Source organism: Oncorhynchus clarkii, chromosome 13 (genome assembly GCF_045791955.1).
Source record: "Oncorhynchus clarkii lewisi isolate Uvic-CL-2024 chromosome 13, UVic_Ocla_1.0, whole genome shotgun sequence".
NCBI classification, from domain to species: domain Eukaryota; kingdom Metazoa; phylum Chordata; class Actinopteri; order Salmoniformes; family Salmonidae; genus Oncorhynchus; species Oncorhynchus clarkii.
Genome location: NC_092159.1, coordinates 43,388,228 through 43,403,531, shown reverse-complemented (window position 1 = coordinate 43,403,531; position 15,304 = coordinate 43,388,228). Strand labels below are relative to the sequence as shown.

The following is a 15,304-nucleotide window of genomic DNA, read 5'->3' as shown; positions in this document are numbered from 1 at the left end:
TAAAATACAGGCTGGATATACACCACAAGAAAGAACAAAATAACATGCTACACACGTGTTGGTTATATCATCCCTCTAATGATAGATGGACCAATTCCAGGCTGAAGTACAGGTGCTATTGGATGTGTGTGACAAGAGTGGTTCAATCAGCACATAGCCATGTGTTTTGCATTCAATATCCCAGCCAGTCACAAAGGTTCCTAATATCCTCATTGTCTTTTTGGACATTGGGGTCAACTCTAGGGATGAATCTGTAAAATGAGATTGCGGCTCTATCCAGCTCAATCCTACCCAGGCCACAGAGGTTGTTTCAGTGAAATGGCAGGTCTCACTGAGTAGGCAGTCAATCTCAGGCATGTTGCTGCCTCATGTCTAGAGGTGTGAATATGTGCCAGGAAGATCAGGCTGGCTGGGAAGTTAAGTTAACTTAGCGTCTTTGACAGGATTCCCTTTTTTTAATATGATTGATAAAAAACAAAAAAAGTATATGTAATACAATGAATGTATCATTGAAATAGAACGATTGATACAGGTGAGAGGTTATATAGAACCTGCCAGAATTACATGATAGAAATGCCTGTAATCAAGCTGTATTGAAAATCATACCCATTTGAAAATCATTCTCCATTGAAGTCATAAGGGTCAGTATCAGTGGACATTGTGGACGTCATCAGGAGATAATGACATATTTCTGGAAGATAAAAAACTGAAATAAATGTTTAGTCTAGTCATCTTTATTTTGTGTTTTACAGTCCTGTTTCAGCCATATAACTGAAACAACATTTTGGTAACAAAGCTGTGTTGTGTTAATCATGTCTAGCACAGCTCAAGAGATCAGCCAAATTAGATGGAGACATAGCAGCCATGTTGTTGAGTAGTTTTCTCCCAGCTATCTGACCTTTCAGAATCATAAAACACACAGCATTCTGCCCATCGATGCGCGCACATCATTTTTGCGACGTTGTCAGGCAACCCATCTACAAAGAGCAATAAATAGCAATAAAGAATGTTAGTCTTCAAGTTTTCAACATCTGGCATCAACTTGAAAGCTTCTTTATTAGTTATTGTAATTCATTCGGGAATTAGCCTGCTAATTTGGATTGTTACTCAACCCTACACACATATGCTACATCTTATAACTCTGAGGGTATTAATGAGCAAAAATGTGTTCTTAGAATTGGACCTCATTGAAAAGTCATCCCACCTGGGCGATACATGTCAGCCATTTCTATTACAGGTACCGAGGAATGCATAGGTTAGATTGACTTCAAGCCAATTAGGATGAGAATTTATGTCAGTTCCTTCTCAACACTTCTGCCTTCAGTCTGGAATGTCACACTGCCAACTAAAACGCTCCTGAGGGAGAGCATGATTAGTCCCTAGTGTTCTCTCTCTTGTTCCACCGATCAAATCAAAGAAATCAAGCATTTCAGACATGGAATGCAACGCAATGTGCATTACAGGAAAAAATAATGAATAACCTACGAAAATAAAAGCTGAAATATTTACTACACAACAAACGTCAGATAAACCAACACAGTTTTGGCCCTCCTCAGGTTCTTTGGGAAGCTATTCCAGAGGCTGGTGGTATAATAACTAAAAGCTGCATCTCCATGCCTCTTGGCCCTGAGCTTTAGGACAGTTAAAAGGACAGTGTCAGAGGACCTGAGGGACCTACATAACTTAAAAGCATGTCTGACATGCATTGGGGTGCACAATTGTGGATTGATTTAAAAACCCAGAGAAGAATCTTAAAATGAATTCTAAAACTCACAGGCAGCCAGTACAGAGACCTTTAAACCAGTGTAATGTGTGCTCTCTGGTCTTGGTCAGTACCCATGGTGCACATTCTGTATGTTTTACAGTACAGAGACCTTTAAACCGGTGTAATGTCTGCTCTCATGCTGGTCTTGGTCAGTACTCGTGTTGAAGCATTCTGTATGTTTTGCAGTTGACCAATGGCTTTCTTGGGTAGACCAGACAGGAGAACATTACAGTAGTCAAGCCTGCTTGTAATAAAAGCATGGATGATTCTCTCTGTATCAGCCTGAGAGAGAAACGGCCGCATCTTGGCAATGTTCCTCAGGTGGTAAAAAGCTTTTTTGGTCACATTCCTAATGTGTGATTTGATATTTTGTTCAGAATCTAAAGTAAAACCTAGGTTTTTTATCTTTTGTTTTATCTTTATTGCCCGTGAATTAAAATGTGCAACTAGATTCTCTCTCTGTGCTTTGGCTCCAACAATAAGTACCCCAGCTGAAGGACGTTGTGAGCCATCTAAGTATTTAAATCACTAATACGGCCTAATAATTTATCTGTGGAGCTAAAATCCTCTGGTGACACAGAAATGCAAAGTTGTGTATTGTCTGCGTAGCCGTGAAAATCAATGCTTTGCTTACTGATAACGCTGCCAATGTGTAACATATATATAAACTGAACAGTAAAGGACCCAAAATCAAACTTTGTGGGACGCCACATGTGATTTGTGTTTTATGAGTTATGTTCATCAAGGGTGACAAAAAAGTCCCGACCGGTTAAATCAGTCCCAAACCAATTGATAACTGGACCAATGTCTTTCACATAGCTCTCTGGACCATGTCAATAATACAGTTAACCAGTCCACCGTCAACTATCAAGGTATTCATTTTATGTTAACAAAACATTCAATTTGATTGGTAATCATCTTTGTTTGTGCTTTTAGCATAACTCTCCCAGATGCCAACATTTCATCAAGGCACACATCTACAGAAGGGAACATTTAGTTGAGGTGAGACATTTCTCTCTGACACTTTGTGGTGATTGAAAGTAGTCAGACATCTCTGGCCATGTTTAGGCGTGGAGTGAGGAGGGAAGGGTCAGAGGATGCAGAGAGATGAGATGAGTTAGACCAGACTAGACCAAGGCTGATTTGAGGATGTGATCTAAGGAGGGTCCTCAGATGATCTGAGTGTCCTGATGAGAAACACTGTAACCGCTCTCCAAACGGACAGGGGAGAAAATGTGACTGCTTCTGTCCATATGAATTCTAGACTAAAAGGAACGACAATACCATCATGTCACTGCTCATAACCGTCTACAGAAATGTGTCTGTAATTCCTTCCTATCAGGAGGCAAAAGAAACGCTCACCTGTTTAGGTGCTGGCAGAGTAGAACACTTGAAAAAGAAAAGGAGAGCCACACTAGATGCAATCATTTTATAACCTAATAACCAACATTTTGACAGACAAGCTGTCTTCATCAGGGTATAGTCCTGGTGCTATATCATATTTATGCACATACAGTACCAGTCAAAAACGTTTGGACACGCCTACTCATTCAAGGGTTATGCTTTATTTTTAATGTAAAATAATATTGAAGACATCAAAACTATGCAATAACAAATATGGAATAATGTAGTAAAGAGAGCTTACTCCAATGAGTATATCATTCATATGACTGGGCATTTCCCTCAATGATGGATTGACTCAATAATTTGCCTGAGAGACCAGCATGCGTCTCGGAAGCATGTTTCCTCTAAAGTCCTCGACTGATTGGAAAGCAGTTCAACTCAAATCAAACATCAGTCAGTTAGCTGGTGTGTTGCCGTATGGTACACACTGGCTCTCCACTGCAACGTGTGTGTGTCACAGATGGGCTAGATCTCACTACCTGCCAGACTGAGCTGTGAGGTACACCCACACCCTGTTAGGAAATGGTCTTTTAAAGAGCGAGTCACTGAGAGGCATCCGCCTTCATCTCCTCTCCACACCACTAGCTACTGTGTGGTAAACTACTGACGCACTGTGGGCTTTATAATCAAGTCAACTCCTTTTCACTAAACTATAACTGTCACATCGGAAGATAAGCAGTGTTAAATCACACATGGGATGGCAAGCCACTGTATTGACTCAATGAATGAGTTGTGTATTCAATGCTCAGCAGGATCTTGCTATTTAGTCCAATCTTCTGTTTATTATATGAAGATATCAGGGTAACCCATACAGTGATGCCATTGAAATTAAAGTAATAACGATATAACTATGTTATTTTATAGATAATTTATAAATCAGAAATAAACTTTTGCTCCTTCTTCAGGGAAAAGATAACCTTGTAAAGAGATTCATCCCCGAGGCATTTCCAAGCTCCTAACTGCTTTCCATATGCTTCAATTTGGCAAACAAATATTATTTCCCAGGGGCAAAGACTATGTACAGCGGGTCTGAAATGATTGACACCCTTGATAAAGATGAGCAATAATGACTGTATAAAATAAATGATTCAAATACTGAGCTATATTGTATGCTCAAAAAAAGTGGGAAATTATATCATTTTATAATAATGCAATTGCTTAAAAAAAATGATTTTGCTTAACAGTGCTAGAGGCGTCACTCCAGGCACCCTGGATAGATTCCATGCTTTATCACAACCGGCCGTGATTGGGAGTCCCATTTGGCCCAGTGTTGTTTGGGTTTGGCCAGTGTATAAAATAAATGATTCAAAATCAAATTCTTCTCAAAAAGGTAGGGGTCCAAATTATTGACACCCCTAAAGATTCGTAAAAATAAAGTAGTCAAAAGTTTCGTATTTGTTCCCATATTCCTAGCAAACAATGAATACATCACGCTTGTGACTCTACAAACTTGTTGGATCCATTTGCAGTTTGTTTTGGTTGTGTTTCAGATTATTTTGTGCCCAATAGAAATGAATAATAATTCATGTATTGTGTCCGAAAATCCTGAATGACTACTGGTTTTATTGGTTTATTAGGATCCCCATTAGCTTTTGCCGAAGCAGCAGCTCCTCTTCCTGGGGTCCACACAAAAACATAGAACACGACAAGTAACAAAACACGGATACACTGATAGACAAGAACCGTCACACAAATGTAAAATACAACGATGTACAAACAATACAACTAAAGAATGTGTGTATATTTTTTTTATTTGATCTTTATTTAACTAGGGAAGTCAGTTAAGAACAAATTCTTATTTACAATGACGGCCTACACCGGCTAAACCCGGACGACACTGGGCCAATTGTGCTCCTCCAAATGGGACTCCCAACCACGGCCGGTTGTGATACAGCCTGGACTCTAACCAAGGTGCCTGGAGTGACGCCTCGAGCACTGAAATGCAGTGCCTTAGACTGTGTTAGAGTGTGTCAGTGTGTGTCATTTCACAGTCCCTATTGTGCCATGAGATGTTGTTTTATAAAACATTTTTAGGTCATTTTGATGTTTTCTTGAGTAATTGGAGATAGAAGGGGGGTTCCATGTGATCATGGCTCTGTATAATACTGTGACGAGTCCCCTGTCTTGTGGGGTATGTATGAGTGTCTGAGATGTATGTTATTTGATTATACAGACGATCTGGAATTTTCATCAAAGTAATATTTCTCATAAAAACTACAAGAGAATACTTTAATCTCTCTTTAACTCTCAACAAGGAAAGATTGGCATGCATGTTGTTGATGTTATGCAGTTACTGTGCATTCGGAAGGTATTCAGACCCCTCCTCCTTTTCCACATTTTGTTAAGTTATAGCCTCATTCTAAAATTGATTTAACAAAAAAAAAATCCTTATCAATCTCCACACAATACCCTGTAATGACAAAGCGAAAACAGGTTTTTAGAAATGGTTGCAAGTTAGCTATTAAAAATAAAAAACAGAAATACCTTATTTACATAAGTATTCAGACCCTTTGCTATGAGACACGAAATTGAGCTCAGGTGCATCCTGTTTCCATTGATCATCCTTGAGATGTTTCGAAAACTTGATTGGAGTACACCTGTGGTAAATTCAATTGATTGGACATGATTTGGTATCACAGTTAACAGTGCATGTCAGAGCAAAACCAAGCCATGGGGTCAAAGGAATTGTCTGAGGAGCTCCAAGACAGAATTGTGCCGAGGCACAGATCAGGGGAAGGGTACCAAAACATTTCTGCAGCATTGAAGGTCCCCAAGAACACAGTGGCCTCCATCCTTTTTAAATTGAAGACGTTTAGAACCACCAAGACTCTTCCCAGAGCTGAGAGACTAGTCAGGATGAGGGAAAGATGAATGGAGCAAAGTACAGAGAGATCTTTGATGAAAACCTGCTCTAGAGTACTCAGGATCTCAGACTCGGGCGAAGGTTCACCTTCAAACAGGATATCGACCCTAAGCACACAGCCAAGACAATGCAGGAGTGGCTTCGGGATAAGTCTCTGAATGTCCTTGAGTGGCCCAGCCAGAGCCCGGACTTGAACCAGATCGAACATCTCTGAAGAGACCTGAAAATAGCTGTGCAGCGACATTCCCCATCCAACCTGACAGAGCTTGAGAAGATCTGCAGAGAAGAATTGGAGAAACTCCCCAAATGCAGGTGTGCCAAGCTTGTAGTGTCATACCCAAGAAAAATCGAGGCTGTAATTGCTGCCAAAAGGTGCTTCAACAAAGTACTGAGTAAAGGGTCTGAATACTTATGTACATGTGATATTTCAGTTTTGTATTTTTTATAAATTAGAAAAAATGTCTAATAACCTGTTTTGCTTTTTCATTATGGGGTACTGTATGTCAAGGGGTCTGAATACTTTCCGAATGCACTGTAAGGGCAAGGCGTGCTGCTGTTTTCAAACAGCTGCAGATTTGCTAGGTTTTTCTCTGCTTTATTTGACCATATTACCAGACAGTAATCAAGATGGGACATCTTCACAAAAACTTAAGTCAATATGATAATTGACCATCCAATGATAAATCAAATCAAAGTTTATTTGTCACGTGCACTGAATACAACAGGTGTACAGTAGTAGACCTTACAGTGAAATACTTACTTACAGGCTCTAACCAATAGTGCAAAAAAGGTATTAGGTGAACAATAGGTAAGTAAAGAAATAAAACAACAGTAAAAAGACAGGCTATATACAGTAGCAAGGCTATAAAAGTAGAGAGGCTACATACAGACACCGGTTAGTCAGGCTGATTGAGGTAGTATGTACATGTAGACCATCCAATGTTATACCTAGGAGTTTAGTCCCTCTGTAACTTTCTCCCTCATCATTATTTTACGATTCATTACCCGCAATCAAGGTAGCACCCACATTAATGTAGAGGTGTTTAGAAAAATTATATTCTTATTTACAATAAAAGTGATTCCAAAAAGACACAATAGATGATTTACCATTCATTTCTATAGGTCACAAAATGATCTGAAACACAACTTAAACGAACTGCAAATGCATCCAAAAAGTTTGTCGTAACAAGCTTGCTGTAGTCATTGTGTGCTAGGGACATGGGATCAAATACTAAACTTTTGACTATTTAATTTATAAGAATAATAAGGGGTGTCAATCATTTTGACCACTACCCTTTTGAGAGAGAAAAAATATGACTTGTTAAATAACATCTCTTTCTCTGAGGAATTGTATTATTAGTATAAATTCATAATTTCCCATTTTTTTGCGCATACAATATAGCTCAGTATTTGAATTCTTTAGTTAATAAAGTCAATATTGCTTATCTTTGTCAATCTTTAGCAATAACTTTGAACCCCACTTTAAATGTTTTTCTCAGGTTATTCTTAAACAAACAGAATAAATTATGCTTTATTGGTGTACAGGTATCTTCTAAATTATTTACAGTGATATATTAAAATCCACGGTGGCATGTCTGTGATTTTTCCTCCTAAAAATTGTGAAAGAATCCAGCCACCCATATCATAGACTGTTCTCTCTGCTACCGCACGGCAAGCGGTACCAGAGATCCAAGTCTAGGTCCAAAAGGCTCCTTAAAAGCTTCTATCCCCAAGCCATAAGACTCCTGAACATCTAATCAAAATGGCCACCCGGACTATTTACATTGACCCCCCTTTGTTTTTACACTGCTGCTACTCCCTGCCTATTATCTATGCATAGTCACTTTACCCCCTACCTACTTTTTACCTCAATTAACCTGTACCCCGCACATTGACTCGGTACTGGGAACCCCTATATATAGCCTCGTTATTGTTATTTTATTGTGTTACGTTTTTGAATATTTTCTTATTTTCTTACTTTTTTTAAAAACTCTGCATTGCTGGTTAAGGGCTTGTAAGTAAGCGTTTCACCTGTTGTATTCGGTGCATGTGACAAATACAATTTGATTTGAACCCGAGTCGTTTTGAAAATTAATAATAGTACGATTTCATAATGCATTATTTGTGTTTTTCTGGGGGGGACCAAAATGCATTATTTGCGTTTTATAATATATTCTTGTTCAAGTTGATATGACAAATCTATTTGAACACACATATCACTAGAAAGCTAACTCCTGAATAGGTAACCAAAAGTAAAGTCAGAATTATGGGCAGAAGCCAGTGCGGTCAATCTCCCCTTATCATTCAACAAAGCAGCAGCAACAACACGTGGCAACACTTCAAGAAGCATAAACAAAGACAAAAGCAAAACATGAAACTAGTTATATCATCTCACTTATATCATCTGACTGTTGTGAATATTGAGCTGTATTTTCATGGTTTTTAGGCCTATGGTAGGCCTATGAGATGCCATCCTTACACTGAATGTGAACCTAAGGTAAGCGATCATATCCTGATCGTTGGAAGCACCATTGGGGAAGAATGGAAGCTGCTCACGACTGTTGGTCACTGGTAACATCAGTGCTGCTCTAGCTGCTGCTGCTACCACTACTGTTGTCCTCTTCACTCTCCTCTCTGATGTCATCCATGATGAGGTCGTACAGGTTCTCCAGGCTTCCTTGGCTCAGGCAGGTGTTGACGGTGGAGCCGGAGCTGATGTGGACGGAGCTGGGATTGACCACGCGAGGCTTCCTGTTCCTCTGGCGACTGCGGGGGTGGACACACTCTGTCCCAGGAACATGGGGCTCTGGCATGGAAGTACAAGGCCAGTTAGTTGGCTGGAGCCAGCAGCCAGACAGACAAGTAAAAGGACGCCATCTGGGGGTACATGTTTGTAGTAACACACTCTACAAACCACAGTACATTGCACTGTACAGCAATCCTGTGTGTGTGTGTGTGTGTGTGTGTGTGTGTGTGTGTGTGTGTGTGTGTGTGTGTGTGTGTGTGTGTGTGTGTGTGTGTGTGTGTGTGTGTGTGTGTGTGTGTGTGTGTGTGTGTGTGCGTGTGTAGTTTAACCTTGTCTGTTGTAACAGTCCTCAGCGAGGCAGCTGTGTGGGATAGGTTTTCTGGGTCCTGCTCCTCCTACCCCTCCCTTGCGTGGAGGAAGAATCTCTGTTGGGATCACCAGAGTTCGGCAGGAGTAGCAGGGGGAGCCCAAATCCATCCTCCCAAAGCCCCTGATGGACAAATCAAACCAAGTGCATAGAGATTAAATCACATGTATAATGTCTTATAATCACACATGTACAGGACGCTCCAGTTTTTACCTGAAGGAGCGTGTGCATTTGGTGCAGCAGAACTCTCCAATACCCCACATTTTGTCATAAGGGACAGGGTCATATTTCTTCTTGCACAGGTGACAGCGAGATACCTAGGAGAGATGACAGTCAGTGGAGTCCCCAGTTAGTAGATGAACTGGCCATGTGAAATACACATTCTAAGACAAAGTAACAAGGTAACAGAAACACAGTTACAGACACAGGCATGGAGAAATACTTTTGAACTATTGTGCATGGGTTTGGCATGCACATCAAACAAAGTGTACCAATGTGTGGAGACCACGGTGAATACCAGGTGGGTATGTATGGAAGAGCATTACCCTCTTCCTCTGGGGTACCCGACGCCACCAGTCCTTGTCACAGGTCTGGCAGGCAAACTGGTGCAGGACAGAGGGGGTGAGGTGGCGCTGGGCATTATCAAACATTCTCTTGTTCTTCTCAGTGAGAGGCAGGACCCGCAGACGCTCTCCCAGCTCCTGAAGACTCAACACACACGAGCCACACACATAAAGGCAGGTACGCACTCATGCGCACACACACCTTTCAGTTAGCCATCCACTTTACCCTTAATCTCTTTCCCCACCAGTAAAGTCGGTAAATAGTCTGTGGATGACTGACCTTGATATCATTATCGTGTTCAGGCTGTCTGCTACCTCGGGGCTGTAGGGAAGACAATGTAAGTCATAGAATTAGAAATAGTCAATTTACCAACCTGATCGTCAGATTGGATATAGGACCAATGTAATATGATAGGAGTTTTATTCCCTCTTCCAGCCCTTGAACAGTGTTGTTATAATAGCTAACAAATCTTTTCCCAATGTGTTATTACCCATTACCAATATGGTTATGGGATATGTAACTTCAAAATCAACAGAGATTATGCTGAAATGCCTGATATCCAGATGTCTTCTGATGAACATTGATTCTTTAACCCAATGAAAGAGGGACTAACTGACACTGTGACTGTGTTGTACCTGTTGCGCAGGAGGGACCTGAGGTTCCCTGTCCTCAGCTGTGAGTCTCTGCACCACATTCTGAAAGAGAGAGAGAGAGGTGGGTCAAGGGTCAGGGTACAACTGAACTATCATGTTTATGACCACAAAGATCACATGTTCAAAGAAGTACAGACCCGCCTGGATACACCCCTAAGCCAAAGAGACACACACAAAGCGACAGGGAATAGTATGGTATTTATTAATGTAACCTTGACAGCCTGATCCGTCTGTAAGCATTTTCTGTCCTCCTCATCCAGCTCTGCACGGCAAGAGTAGAGAAAGAGGAAGAGTCAGAGATTAGATTGTCAACATGGCCAACCCTTTAACGCAAATAAAATGGGTCTGGTTGTTAAACCACCCGAGACCATGTCTGAATAGAGAGGTTAAAGAGGCCATCAGCAGCTGAAACAATAACAGTCTTCCTCGCCCCTGGCTCTGTAAAAAATGTAGGGATGGTGCTGGAGAAATGTAGGCACTTTTAAATGTATACGCAGAGCTATGGATGCAAGGACTGACCATCCATGATATAAAAACGATAGTTTAACCATGTTTTGAGGATATATAGTGTTTGTTTTTTTCATTGACTTTGCTTACAAACAATGGAGTAAAACAAGCTTATATTTTGGGTTCTGATGGGTTACGACAGTTGAACTAAGCTCACGAGGCATTTATAAGTTATGTTCTTCAAGAATCAATGGGTACATATCATAAATGCATAAGTCCAACAAACAGATGTAGCGGATGTAGCAACTGCAGATTGCCCCTTTAAAGGATAGTTTCCAGGACAGATGAATCCTAGTTCTGTTCCTGGACTAAGGGGCACATTTAACAGAGAATCCCCATTGAACAAGCTTTTTAGTACAGGACCCGGTGTCTTGGAAACTTCTCCATAGGGATTTCCTATGGTGGTATGACTGGGGTTTGAATTTACTGTGAACCATTTCTTTACCGTTGCCTTTCTTCAGTATAACTGCCCAGGTGACCATTTGATGGTTGTTGGCATAGCGTCTCATCAGTAAGGTTGCCTTTTCCACCGCTATCTTTCCATGGAATGTCTCCCTGAACCGCCTGACACTTTTCTCCAGCTGAGTTAACAGACAAATAAGAAAAGGACAATAAGAATCTAAAATAAACAGGCTGGTCTCAATCATGTTGTAAATAAAATAGAAGATCGGGCACATTCAACAGGAAGATCGACAGAACATTGCAACAAATGCAAATGCAGCCTAAGGGCATGGTTTATTCTAAAACAGATCACAACACAGCGCACAATGAAACACACACTGCTCTTGCCCTGTCCTCTCTAATCACATAGGCCTACTTATAAAGTGTAATAACTCAATAGTGTTTGATGACGTTATTTAGGTTTAGTCTAAACGTATGAGAAATGTGATTAAAAAAAACATAATTCTTATCCAACGTTAAAAGTTTCACATCGACCATAACACAAATTGAACATTGGATCCGTAGGACTACAATACAAACAAGAAAGGCGCATACAAATTGACCATATAAAACAGTGTTATTGGCCAAATGAAAACTACGTTTACCGTATCCTACCTCAAATTCATCTTGCAGAGAACTCATTTTGTTATCGTCTAGGCTTTTTCTATTTTTGTATGTCGTTCTATGGCAACATATTTTGCAACAATCGATCTATTTCCATGTAGCGCTGCAGTTGGAGTGTTGACTAACGTTAACAACTTTCACTTTGATAAGATGCCGCGTTCAAAAGCACTGGGAACTTGGAACAATACGATGTCAAATCATTACGCCAGGGATCTTTAGGGCGAAAAGTCGGAGCTCGAGAAAGAGGCCTGAGTTCCCGAGTTGAAATTCCGAGTTGGGTGACCGTTCAAATCAAATTTTCCCTGTCGGAGCTCGTTTGTTGTGCGAATTCCCACTGTTTTGAATGCGCTGAAGTCGGTTTTCGGGGTTCCCAGTTCCGAGTTGTTTTGAACGTATCATTAGACTGGTCATACGCACCACGCGTCCACACACGCCCACGCACGCCACACACCGTAAAAACCAACACACACCAACCAATGAGCACACAACCAGCCCCCGCTACTTCTTCTTCTTCTTATTTGGTATCATGGCGTTTGCACATTTTGTTTGTGCATTTCGCCACCTACTGTGCGGTAGTGTATGTTCAATCACGTTATACAAAAATAAAAAGTGCAAAAAAAAAAAATACACTGCTCAAAAAAATAAAGGGAACACTAAAATAACACATCATAGATCTGAATGAATGAAATATTCTTATTAAATACTTTTTTCTTTACATAGTTGAATGTGCTGACAACAAAATCACACAAAAATTATCAATGGAAATCAAATGTATCAACCCATGGAGGTCTGGATTTGGAGTCACACTAAAAATTAAAGTGGAAAACCACACTACAGGCTGATCCAACTTTGATGTAATGTCCTTAAAACAAGTCAAAATGAGGCTCAGTAGTGTGTGTGGCCTCCACGTGCCTGTATGACCTCCCTACAACGCCTGGGCATGCTCCTGATGAGGTGGCGGATGGTCTCTTGAGTGATCTCCTCCCAGACCTGGACTAAAGCATCCGCCAACTCCTGGACAGTCTGTGGTGCAACGTGGCTTTGGTGGATGGAGCGAGACATGATGTCCCAGATGTGCTCAATTGGATTCAGGTCTGGGGAACGGGCGGGCCAGTCCATAGCATCAATGCCTTCCTCTTGCAGGAACTGCTGACACACTCCAGCCACATGAGGTCTAGCATTGTCTTGCATTAGGAGGAACAGGGCCAACCGCACCAGCATATGGTCTCACAAGGGGTCTGAGGATCTCATCTCGGTACCTAATGGCAGTCAGGCTACCTCTGGCGAGCACATGGAGGGCTGTGCGGCCCCCCAAAGAAATGCCACCCCACACCATGACTGACCCACCGCCAAACCGGTCATGCTGGAGGATGTTGCAGGCAGCAGAACGTTCTCCACGGCGTCTCCAGACTCTGTCACGTCTGTCACATGTGCTCAGTGTGAACCTGCTTTCATCCGTGAAGAGCACAGGGCGCCAGTGGCGAATTTGCCAATTTTGGTGTTCTCTGGCAAATGCCAAACGTCCTGCACGGTGTTGGGCTGTAAGCCCAACCCCCACATGTGGACGTCGGGCCCTCATACCACCCTCATGGAGTCTGTTTCTGACCATTTGAGCAGACACATGCACATTTGTGGCCTGCTGGAGGTCATTTTGCAGGGCTCTGGCAGTGCTCCTCCTGCTCCTCCTTGCACAAAGGCGGAGGTAGCGGTCCTGCTGCTGGGTTGTTGCCCTCCTACCGCCTCCTCCACGTCTCCTGATGTACTGGCCTGTCTCCTGGTAGCGCCTCCATGCTCTGGACACTACGCTGACAGACACAGCAAACCTTCTTGCCACAGCTCGCATTGATGTGCCATCCTGGATGAGCTGCTCTACCTAAGCCACTTGTGTGGGTTGTAGACTCTGTCTCATGCTACCACTAGAGTGAACGCACCGCCAGCATTCAAAAGTGACCAAAACATCAGCCAGGAAGCATAGGAACTGAGAAGTGGTCTGAGGTCACCACCTGCAGAACCACTCCTTTATTGGGGTTGTCTTGCTAATTGCCTATAATTTCCACCTGTTGTCTATTCCATTTGCACAACAGCATGTGAAATGTATTGTCAATCAGTGTTGCTTCCCAAGTGGACAGTTTGATTTCACAGAAGTGTGATTGACTTGGAGTTACATTGTGTTGTTTAAGCGTTCCCTTTATTTTTTTTGAGCAGTGTATATATATATATATATATATATATATATATATATAGCCCAACACCCCACTCAAAGCTCAAACAGGATAACTGATATATCCTAACATGACCTTGTCGGGTTAAGACTCTGACTCAAAACTCAAAAGGACTGACAGTGACTCCTCTGTTTCACCACGCTCCCCACCAGGTCTGTGTCGCACCAAATGGCGGGCGTCACAAACACCTGGAATCTTCAACTTCAATTGCCCCACCGCCACACTTAACGCCACACTTAATGCGATCCCAGAAATCACTCCTTTCAATGTTGACCTGTTCCTAAGAGCAAAGCACGAAACAGATCTTGACCCAAGTTGCGTGACATGGAGCGCCTGCTCCCTCTGGTCAGAAGAAACATAAACAAAAAGAAAAAGTCCACTTCAGGTTACCTTCACGGATTCTACTGTAACTCCTTTCCCACCCATCCTGAAACCACAAATGAATCTGCCAAAGGGTAAGGGTCCACTTTCTCCAAAAATGTCACTCCTATTGAACTACAGTAGTTTATTTTTTATCATGTCCAACGATGTCAAGCTCTTCATCACACCACACCTCACTTACCTCACCCTCATTCACTTCAATTTATCCTCTAGAACTCAGTCTGGCTCATGACTCACTCTGTTTGTCACCAATCATCCTCAACACCCCACCCTCTCCATTTTTATCTCCATCTTCCTCAGATTCAAATCCAACTTCTACTTTCCTCATTCTCTTCAACCACCTCTTCCTCTTTTTTCACCTCCATTCCTCCTCAGAAATCCACATTTCTGTGTCCCTGTCCCAATATTCCTCTTCTTGTTCCATGATTCCTCTTCAGAACCGCTTTCAAGTGAACTGTTCCAACTAGCCCCCTTTGCTTCTTCTTCTTTGGGATTGGATTGGTGGATCGCATCCAACTTTTAAGGTGCATACACCACCACCTACTGTACTGAAGTGTAAGGCCAGTCACAGCCAAACCAAAATGTAATTATCTTCATTAGTCCTGTTCCTCTAAGAAAGGGAAATACTACTTCCCTCCCCTTTACTCCCCCCACTACACCACCCAAACTCCAACCCCATCCAGCCTTTCTAACCGTTTCACACAAGCTCTCCCAATCTACAGTACCAGTCAAAAGTTTGGACACACCTACTCAGTCAAGGATTTTTC

At 41.9% G+C, this 15,304-nt stretch overlaps 1 protein-coding gene across 2 annotated transcripts; it reads right to left on the bottom strand.

Moving 5' to 3' along the window:
- Window positions 1-6,709: 6,709 nt before the first annotated feature.
- Window positions 6,710-12,362, bottom strand: LOC139364816 (shiftless antiviral inhibitor of ribosomal frameshifting protein homolog). 2 transcript variants are annotated; one of them, XM_071101941.1, is made up of 9 exons: window positions 11,926-12,362; window positions 11,315-11,450; window positions 10,575-10,624; window positions 10,345-10,404; window positions 9,989-10,030; window positions 9,691-9,846; window positions 9,359-9,462; window positions 9,108-9,268; window positions 6,710-8,838 (listed from the first exon to the last, which is right to left on the bottom strand). In XM_071101941.1, exons 1-9 carry the CDS (start codon window positions 11,950-11,952, stop codon window positions 8,621-8,623), a joined length of 954 nt encoding a protein of 317 aa, XP_070958042.1. In that variant the 5' UTR covers window positions 11,953-12,362; the 3' UTR covers window positions 6,710-8,620. The 2 variants fall into 2 exon arrangements, with proteins under 2 accessions (XP_070958042.1, XP_070958041.1); XM_071101940.1 differs by lacking the exon at window positions 11,926-12,362 and having other exon boundaries at window positions 11,315-11,546.
- Between the last annotated feature and the right edge of the window lie 2,942 nt (window positions 12,363-15,304).

Excerpts from the sequence above, each read along its gene's own strand:
- LOC139364816 (XM_071101940.1), bottom strand. The coding sequence starts at position 11,546 with ATGTGCCCGATCTTCTATTTTATTTACAACATGATTGAGACCAGCCTG. Across the intron at positions 10,031-10,344 it reads AGGTCCCTCCTGCGCAACAG|CCCCGAGGTAGCAGACAGCC; the intron begins GTACAACACAGT and ends TCTTCCCTACAG. Across the intron at positions 9,847-9,988 it reads AACACGATAATGATATCAAG|GAGCTGGGAGAGCGTCTGCG; the intron begins GTCAGTCATCCA and ends TTGAGTCTTCAG.